This window comes from Bison bison, unplaced genomic scaffold, assembly GCF_000754665.1.
Source record: "Bison bison bison isolate TAMUID 2011002044 unplaced genomic scaffold, Bison_UMD1.0 scf7180017864167, whole genome shotgun sequence".
Classification (NCBI taxonomy): domain Eukaryota; kingdom Metazoa; phylum Chordata; class Mammalia; order Artiodactyla; family Bovidae; genus Bison; species Bison bison.
In genome coordinates this window covers 1374627-1384234 of record NW_011494739.1, presented here as the reverse complement: position 1 = coordinate 1384234, position 9608 = coordinate 1374627, and the positions used below count along the sequence as shown (strand labels likewise).

General features: G+C 51.1%; 1 protein-coding gene across 3 annotated transcripts in view; it reads left to right on the top strand.

The window, feature by feature from the left end:
* The window catches only part of HM13 (histocompatibility (minor) 13), a 39240-nt gene that overhangs the window by 11890 nt on the left and 17742 nt on the right, over window positions 1–9608 (top strand). For all 3 annotated transcript variants that reach the window (XM_010841755.1, XM_010841756.1, XM_010841754.1), the window contains exons 3-4: window positions 1672–1754; window positions 8025–8113. In XM_010841755.1, the coding sequence (XP_010840057.1) occupies window positions 1672–1754; window positions 8025–8113 (172 nt within the window). The remainder of the gene's footprint in view (window positions 1–1671; window positions 1755–8024; window positions 8114–9608) is intronic.

Below are 9608 nucleotides of genomic sequence, written 5' to 3'. Positions count from 1 at the left end.
GCCCTTCTCGCTGGGCTGTCACCTTGGACTTCTGCCCTGTGGGGTGTGCCTTCCCCACAACTGCAGAGGAATCCTCTCAGGCCATCAGACCAGGTCACAGCCTTGCCCTCAGCCCTGCAACACCAGCGTGTCTTACCCAGACGAAGCTAAAGCCTTTTTCACAGCTCTGCAGCTTCTGTCTCCCTCCTGCCGTCCCGGCCTCGTCTCCTGGCGCTCTGCTTCCTCCCTCCGCTCCAGGCCTGCAGACCCTCACTGTTCCCTGCACACGGGCACACAAGGCCCCCTGGGGACCCTTCCCGCCGCCTCCAGGGCTCTTCCCCCAGACCTCCTCACAGCCGCTCCCGTTCTGCCTTCAGATCTACTCCTAGGTGAAGTGTCGGAGGCTTTCCTGGGCCACCTGGGTGACAGTCCCACCCCACTCTGCTTACACTGCTGTGCTTTTCTTAGCACCCGTCTCCATCTGACAGTGTGTTACACTTTCATCTCTTGAGATTCTCCCCCTCTGGAGCCTGAACTCTGTGAGAGCAGGGGCTTTTCTGCCTATTCCAGCACTGAGCACAGCGTACGGCACGTAGCAGACAGTAAACATGAGCTGAAATAATGAAGGTCATGTCGAGGACAGCTTCTCAGAAGCCCAAGTGAGGAGAAGAGAGCTTCCCAGACAGAGGGGCATGTGCGCGGGCCGCCCGCGGGTGGGAACATAGCACACCAAGGCCAGTGTGGCGCGAGCTGCAGCCAGAGAGGCCTGCGGTGATCACCACGAGGACACGAGAAGCCAAGGAGAGGGTGTGGACTTGAGCAGGGAAGCTCAAGCAGGGAACCTGCTGAGAGGTGTTAAGCAGGGGAGCAAGGTGATCAGACAGGCATTTAAACAGATCCAAGAACAGCCTTGTTTGACAGTCATCAGTGGCCCTGTGTCCCACTCCACAGCACATTATTTCCCCCCAGTAAGAGGGCCTCATGATAACAAAAGACAATATGATACTGTGACCGTGGAGCCATATAACACAGCCTTTCTAAAGTCCAGAGTTAACAACATGTGACCACTGGCTCTGGAGCCCTGTGAGAGAGAATGTTCCTCAGGTTCACCCAAAATAAGACCCCGAAGCAGCTGTCAGGGCCTGCGTCAGAGCTTCAGTCAGAGCTTCAGGCATCGTGGGAGAGGCGGCCCAGGAAGGGATGGAGAGGGGACGGGGTGCAGGTGACTCATAACCGGGTGGCCACCCACAGGCTCCCTCAGCCGTTGAGCAGAGAGGAGGAAGCTTGAAAGAGTTTGTTCTGGGGTTCAGACGGCTCTCTTGGGACTTTGAACATCAGGCTCCCCTCCCCTGTGTCTGCCCCCCACACACACACCCCATTGCCTGTCTCCAAGTGGAGCCACCAAGGGCAAACCTACAGACTGCTTTAGTCAGTTCAGTTCAGTCACTCAGTTGTGTCCGACTCTTGGCGACCACTTGGGGAGGCATATCTGAGGGCTTGAGGGTCCTTCCCTTTTTCCTGTTGCCATAGAAACTGGAAGCCCCCCTTCCCAGTACCATTTGAGATTCTTCCTGACACTGTTCCCCATCTCCAGAGCGGGGAGACCATCTCCAGAAGAAAAGCAGGGAGTCTGGTTTTCTCATAGCCTCCAACAACCCTGACGTCCTGTTTCTCTTTGTATCTCTGCCTCAGATATTCTCCCAGGAGTACATCAACCTCTTGCTGTCCATGTATTTCTTCGTGCTGGGAATCCTGGCCCTGTCCCACACCATCAGGTCAGAAGGCATCTCTGCGACCTTTGAAGCAGCTTTCTCAAGAGCCAGTACAGGGTCTCGGATGAGAACATGACCTTTGGCGTCATTCAGAGCCAGGTTTGAGTCCTGGCTGTAAAAACCCAAGGGAACTTTTCCCCTGTGTTATACCGTGGGTGACCCTGCACAAGAACCGGAGCCTCTCTGGGCCCTGGTTTCTTTCCAAGGAAGGATAAGACTGTCCGGTGGGCGTTGGCCACCACAGTTGTTAGGGAAATTATCTGTGAACAGTAGTGTCGTGGTAGTTGTCACAGTACTGAGATGAGTGATGCCGGTGCCACCTGCTGCGTGTGGTGGCTGCTGCGCACGCGCTAAGCTGGCTTCTCACTTGTGGTCTCAGCTCATAAGAGAGCAAGGCAGTATTGAGAGAAGTTAGGAGCACAGGCTCTGGAATTTGACTACCTGACTTGGAATCCAGACTCTGCCACTTAATAGCCCTGTGACTTTGGGCAGGTTACTTAATCTCTCTGTCCTCAATTTCCTCACCTGAATGTGAAGGAAAATGATCATACCTTTCTCATTGGTCACATAGAAACTTTTAGGACAGTATCTGACACTCGGTGTGTTCAGTAGCTGTTAGCCGTTGTTGTAATCATTGTAATCTGTTGCTTTTAATCCTATGACACATTCAGAAATTGAAGCTCAGAGAGGTTAAGAAATTTGCTAGGATGATACAGCTGATAAGCAGCAGAACAAAGATTCAAATCTAAGTTTCTGTGGCCACAGAGCCCATCCTCTTTTCACTGCCACCCTGTTCAGATCGTCACGTGCTGTGTCAGTTCAGTGGGGGTTGAAGGAACTAAACCAGGAGTCCTCAGGTGGGGCTGCTTACCCAACAGGAGTGGTGTCCCCAGCCCATCCCCTGGCTGTGACTGCACAAGCACCCCAACCTGCTTCCATCTGGCCCCTTGAAGAGGTACAGCCTCAGGCTGACAACCATGGAGGTGGTCAGCAGACCAGGAAAAGTTCCCGGAAGGCAGGAACGCAATTTGAACTCGGCTCCGAAGGGCAGGAAACCTGGAAGAGGGTGTAGGAGGGAGAGGCCGGGCCGGGAGCCAGAAGGTCTGTGCACATTGTAGGTGCAGTCAGAGAGGAAGAGCGGGATCCTCAGGGAAGCCCTGGGAGTGGGCGGAGCTTGGCCTGGTTCCTCGAGGCAGGATCTGGGAGTCAAGAATGTGGGCCCAAGAGACAGTCAGACCTGGAACCAAGGCTCAAGTTACTCAAGCTCTCTGAGCATCAGTTTCTTCACCTGTGAAATGGAGATACGGGGAGTACCTCCTTGGAGGGGCGTGGGAAGGTTCAAGTCAGCATGTCTGTGACATGCCCAGAGCAAGGGGGTATGTCCAGATTCCACCGAGAGTGAGAGCAGCTGGCTCAAGTTCACACAGACATATGGGACCGAGGTCAGTGTTGTCTTCAACTTCACCCACCTTCACCCACAAGGCCGTGTTCTAGGGCCACACCCCAGGCCCCCAATCCTTCTGGAGATCGAGACTGATGAGCCCAGCAAGACAGTGGCAGACCTAGTCACCCTTCCCCAGTGAACAGACCTCTTCTCTCCTGGTGGACCAAGTGAGGGAGGTCATTTCCCATGCTGGTTGTGCCAGTAACTCAGTTGTGTCCAGCTCTGCGACCCCTGAACTGTAGCCCACCAGGTTCCTCTATCCATGGGGATTCTCCAGGCAGAGTACTGGAGTGGGTTGCTGTGCCCTGCTCCAGGGGATCTTCCTGACCTGGGTTTGATCCCATGTTGCAGGTGGATTCTTTACCGTCTGAGCACCAGGGAAGCTCAAGAATACTGGAGTGGGTACCCTGTCCCTTCTCCAGTAGATCTTCCCAACCCAGGAATCGGACCAGGGTCTGCTGCATTGCAGGCGCATTCTTTACCAGCTGACCTACCAGGGAATCCCATGCTGGTTAGGAGCCCCCCAGTTCTAGCGCATCCCACCCTCCTCAGCATCTGCAAGAATCGTTAGCACAGCCCAAGCACTGCCTTAGCATGAAAAAATATATTTTGTTTGACCAGGTGCTGAGGAGTTGATTATTTCACTTTATTTCAACAGTCCTGCAAGAGAGATCACCAGCCACTGCCCAGCAGGCTATTTTGAACCTGTGTCATTTTGACACCCCAGATCTTTCTTTTTTCCTTTTAGGACAGTAACTGAGAAACATTGTCCAAAATTTCTCATGGATTAACCAAGAAAGAGTTGTCTGTCTTTTAACTAGTTCATAGTTTTTATTGATAGAAATTACCAGCAGAAAATAGAACCGAAGCCACTAAAACTGCACATGGTAAAATTTGTCAGTGACTGTCATTTTCTTGAGACGATTTAGAGCACACAGTGTGACTTGGGAAGGTGAGACCTTGTGAAAATGATGACTGGCCGTGGGCATAAGGGGTACTCACCATTCAGGGTCCAAGCTATCCTCTGAAACAGAAATTGATACAGACTGAAAAACTGGGATGAATGGGATTAAAGAAAGCCTTACTATAAAATGTACAGGGAAAAGAACTGAATCAGATAAAAATAATGTTAGCAGAAAAGGGGGAGGGCATAATTTAATTCTGCTATTTAGATAGTTGATCTAAGAATTAAGTTTACCTTCCTTTGATCGAATGGAGTTTTCTTAAGCATTTTCTCCTAGAAGTCTACAGTACTGTTAAAATTTTGGTTAGTTGTTTGTATGTATCCCCAAACGTAGACCTTCCTCAGAATCCAAACAAGGACTGCAGGTTCAAGACAGGAAAACTGAGGCTCAGAGAGTGTCACAGCCTTCAGGAGCAGAGTGGTTTTGAGCACGGGTCTAACTGTGCAGCCACGTATTTTTTGTAGTTTTGGCGAAAATGAAGGAGAAAAGAGAGCTTAAAGACGGGGCCTGGGCACGCGCTCTCCGATGGGCCTGTAGTCTCCTGAGGACAGCCAGAGGAGGGTTCTGTCTGCTGAGAGGCTGTGGGGGCTGAGCCCCAAGCCAGGAAGTCCAGGCGGCGGTGTTTGTGGGATTCCTTCCACTTCCCCAGCTGCCGTGAGCCTCCCAGGGAAGAAACCACAGCCTGGAGTGCTACAGCAAAGTGAGGGCCCACAGCCTGCCTTCACCCTCTACAGCCACCAAGACTCATGCCTGTGCCAGTACCCTTCCTGCCAAGGGAACCGTGCAGCTTATTTTTACCACCTCTGAGCTCATATCCCACCTAGCTGACCTTTAGAGGATAAGGTCCCTAAGACCATGATCTGCAACCCCAGGAGGGAGAGGCCACACACCAGTTTGCCCTTTGCCTTCACCCCCAGGGGAGAAGGGCAGCAGGATGTGGTTTCCCAGCAGAAAGCAGTGACCTTTAGGCTTGACGTGAGCCATCAAGGGCTGGAAGGAGTGAGTCTCTGCCTGCTACAAAAACCTGCATTCAGCAAGCATTTACCAGCTGCCTCTCAGGACCCTTGCCCTTAAGGCAGGCTCACACCAGCCAGGTTGCTTGTCTCTTGCCCCGTATTATCCAGCAGCCCCTCTTCTTGGGATAACAAAGACATCTGTCTAGAGACTTCATACTTGGAGTTGAAGCTGCAGTTAAGCTTACAGGGTGCCAAACATTCATGTAATCCTCTTAATAATCCAATGAGAAAGGTATTGTTACAGTGTTCCAAATGAGGAGACAGTTGCAGGAACAGTTAAGTAACTTTGCCAAGGTCACACAGCTCAATGGCAGAGCCAGGATTTGAATCCAGGAAACCTGGCTCCAGAGTCCATGCTCTCAACCCCTTTCCCTCTGCTTGTAGGGCTCCTAAGTTTAGCGCCTCAGGCCTTCTCTCTGCCTCTACACACACCGTCTGGCTTCATGCTCCTGAAACGTGATTCAGTGAACTGAGCTGAAACTGGCTTCCAGCCTCATCCCTCCCAGCTGCTGCCTCCTACCTGCTCAGAGCCTGTTTGTGGAAACCCACTCCCAATTGCATCTTGTATCAGTCGTGTCTACATAATCACAAAGCCTTGTCATCATTCATGTCATACCTCTGTAGACGGGAAGGGATTGGCTGTGTGTTGAATGGAAACTTAAGGCCCAGAGATAGTTCTTAATCCACATTTTCTTCCTCCAAGCTCCAGGGTCTTAAAGAGCTCCCTTTTCCCTGCCTTTACCTCTGTGCCCTGGGTACCCCTTGGCCTGGGTCCATTTTCCTTTAGCTGGGAGCACCATTGTGGATTTGCCTGCCTCATCAGTCATCAGTCTGATCTGGTATTGCTGAATGCTTTCAAGTTCAACCACCTGCGATGATAGACATTGAGTACTTATGACCCCTGTTGAGGATCTAACGCTGGGCTAAACTTCTCCGTCTCCCCTACTTTCACAGCAGCTCTTTGAATCAGGTGGTATTATCCCCACATTCAGCAGAGAGACTGATGCACTGAAGTGAGCCCAGGGCCTCATGTGGCAGAGCAGGCATCAGGGCTGGGCCACCCCGGTTTGTGTCTGCTCCACGATACTGCTTAGTATCCAGACCCAGACTGAGCCAAAAGCCCTGGTTTTCCGTTCTGTTCTGAAGGCAATCCAAAAAAGAAAGTCTCTGCTCCCTGCCAGGCCAGGAAGTAGACCATGCTGAGTAATCAGAATGCTTCCAGAGACGAGGCCAAGCCCATCCTGAGCCACAAACAGGCCCCATGGAAGGAGTGAATGTGAGCCCGCTCTCACCCAAAGGGCTGTGATTCATCTCACTTATCAAGTCCAGCCGAGTTTGTAAAAATCACAGGCCTGGCAAATTATGGAGTGGGGTGACCATCAGGTCATCTGACTTAATAAGTCTGGAAGGGAATCCAGGAATATGCAGTCTTTTTTCTTCTCATGTTTAATTCCTTTTATTTGTATTACGAAACTGACAGCATGGTTATTACTCAAATTAGAGGTGACAATAATTCAGCTTATACTGTTTCCGCTTTATCTGTGTTGGCACAGTTTATATAATAGTTAAGGAATCATCTAGAAGGAATTGCTGCTTTCCAGCATCTCTAAGTGTTCTGGGAAACTGATAATTAAAGGAAATGGTCAAAACAAATCCCCTCAAGAAGAATACTAGTCAACTCAGGCTTGCTTCGGGTCTGCTAACTGCTAAAGTGTGCTAGATTTTTGCAGGATTTAAAAAACATATTAAAGTAGTTTCAGACACTTAGTAGGGTTTTTTTGGGGGGGTTGATCCCTGAGTCAGGAAGATCCCCTGGGGAAGGAAGTGGCAACCCACTCCAGGATTCTTGCCTGAAAAAATCCCGTGGACAGAGGAGCGTGGGGCAGCAGTCCAAAGGGTTGCAAAGAGTCACTGAGTTCCAAGCACACACACAAGAGGCTACCTGTGAAAGAGTGATTAGATAGCCATTTTAATGGGAAGTCTCCAGTAGCCTCAGAACGCAAAGGAAACTGCAGCTTTGATTTGTCACACTGCACACACCTGGATTGCGCTTGAAATAAACAGACTTCTGAGAAATTGGGACAGAGGGTTTACCTTTTTGCTTCTAGAGTCAACAGCAAAACTCACGCCACCTCACCATCTACCTCTCTGCCTTGAGCCCAGGAGAAAGGGCTATGCATCTCATTTCCCTTATGAGTCTGCCCACAGTTTGTGCATCATGGCTTTACTGTGGACCAGGCTAGGTCCACTGCCTCTGGCTGGGCAGGGAGCTGGCAAGGATGTGGTTTATCTGGGGCTGTTTGCAGTTAATGGTCCCCTCTCAGCTGCTGGCCTTCCAGCCGCCTCAGCAATATGGGCCCAGGCAATCTCACTCTAAAGAGTCAGATCTCACCGGGCTACTAGTCGGCCCCTTATTTCAGCTCTGCTGTCTGCCTAGACTCAGCGGGTCTCCTTGAAGAGTCAGGACTTACCCTATGCAGGCTTAAGCCAGAATATGCATTCTTGACAGGACTCTCATACAGATTGTGGATAAACCAGACTTTGGAATCCATTGCTGTCCTAAAAACTGTTTTATGTGAAAGTCTGCCTCTTTTGTGTTTCTTGGGTAATAACTAGGAGGCTAGGTTCAGGTCTCAAATCAGCTCAAGATACTGATTTTCCATGTAACCCTGGGCAGTCACTTGCCCTCTGAGGGCCTGTTTTCACATCTCTACAATGGGCACAATAACACCTACCTCTCAGGGCAGCTGTGAGGTTGTTGGGAGATAACAGCTTGTAAACAAATGTCTGGGGTTGTGGGACCCCCACAGGGGCTCTGTTTGCCAACCTGCTTTATCTTTCCTTTCAGCCCTCTCATGAATAAGTTTTTTCCAGCCAACTTCCCAAACCGACAGTACCAGCTGCTGTTCACACAGGGCTCTGGGGAGAACAAGGAAGGTCAGTGCTGCCGCCACCCCCTGCCTTGGCCATACCTTGGATTTCTTCCCGCTCCCTCCCCTCCCCTTTGTCTCTCCGATACCGGGACTCCCCGGTACAGCGAGTGATGGGCAACGTGGGCTCTGGGATGACATCCCCACTCTGCCGCTGGGTACACACTGTTACCTCTCTGAGCTTTGGGGGGTTTTGTTGGGCTTTTTTGGTTTTGTTTTGTTTTTTCATCTGTAAAATGAGCATCATAATGTAGTACCTCCCTTATAAGCATGTTGTTAGGACTGTGAGTAAGTGATGAGTGGAAAGCATTCAGCACAGCGCCTGGCTCAGTAAACAGTAAACAGTCGGCTCCTGAAGCTATTTTTATCATGTCTGTTTTTAGTGTGATTACTTCCCTAGCTATGATTTGAAAAGGAGGTTCCATGGCTTTTGAAAAAAATGAAAGCCACAGGGAATTAGGGAAAGCCTGGGTCCTGTGAGTGAGTTAGGGTGTGGGTTCGACTGCTGTAACAGGATTATCAACAGCTTGGACAGGTGGAAGGTATTTCTCTTTTGTGTACAAGTCTGAGCTTGTGAATGTCACACTTGTTGGGGATGTGCCCAGCACACGCTGCCTTGTCCCTGGAGAGCAGCGATTTTATATGATTCCTTTGTGCATCTGTAGGCATCTGTGCCCAGTCAGTGACCATGGGGGTTTTCACCTGTGTTGTGCTCTGCTGCACTCGGGTCAGCGGGTCCAGGGTAGCACACCATTGCTCTGCAGGCTGTCCCAAAGGACGGAGAGGCAGCTGTTCCGCAGGCCCATTTAGCTGCAGGGGAAGCTGGAAAATGTGGCTGAGAGCTAGTTGGCCTCGTTTCCATCAGGGTATTGTCACCACAGAGGGGTGAACAACGGTTGGGGCCAACCAGCAGTCCACTACAGTCTGGAATCTGAAAGGAAAGCCTGCGCTCTGTAACCCTGGGCAGGCTCCACCACCTCTCTGGGCCTCCTCAGTAGGACACTCGGAGATGATGGAGAAGGGGTCTAACGTCAGGATGTCTGCCACAGGCTCCCCAACAGAGCAGGCTCAGGGCCTCCCGCTTGCCGCTTCTCCAGGCCTCTCTCTCTCTCACCTGCTTCCTCCTCTACTGGTGACACAGGGCTACCAGCAACCTTCTTGACTCCTTTGGCGGCAGAGTAGAAAGATTCCTGAATGAACTGGGACCTTGCAAGGGCCTTGGGCTCAGTGCAGTCAGCATTGGTTGAGCACCCACTGTATGCAGGCTCTGTGCTGAGTGCTTTGTAAGGACCACCTCACTTGCTCCCCATGGCAGTCCTATCAGGGAGGTGCTGTGACCCCCATTTTTTTGTTTTGTGTTTATTTCTTTGGTCACACCTCTTGGCATGTGAACCTTCCCCAACCAGGGATCAAACCCGCGCCCCCCGCAGTGGAAAGGTGGAGTCTTAACCCCTGGACCACCAGGGAAGCCCTGTGATCCCCTTGTTACAGATGAGGAAACT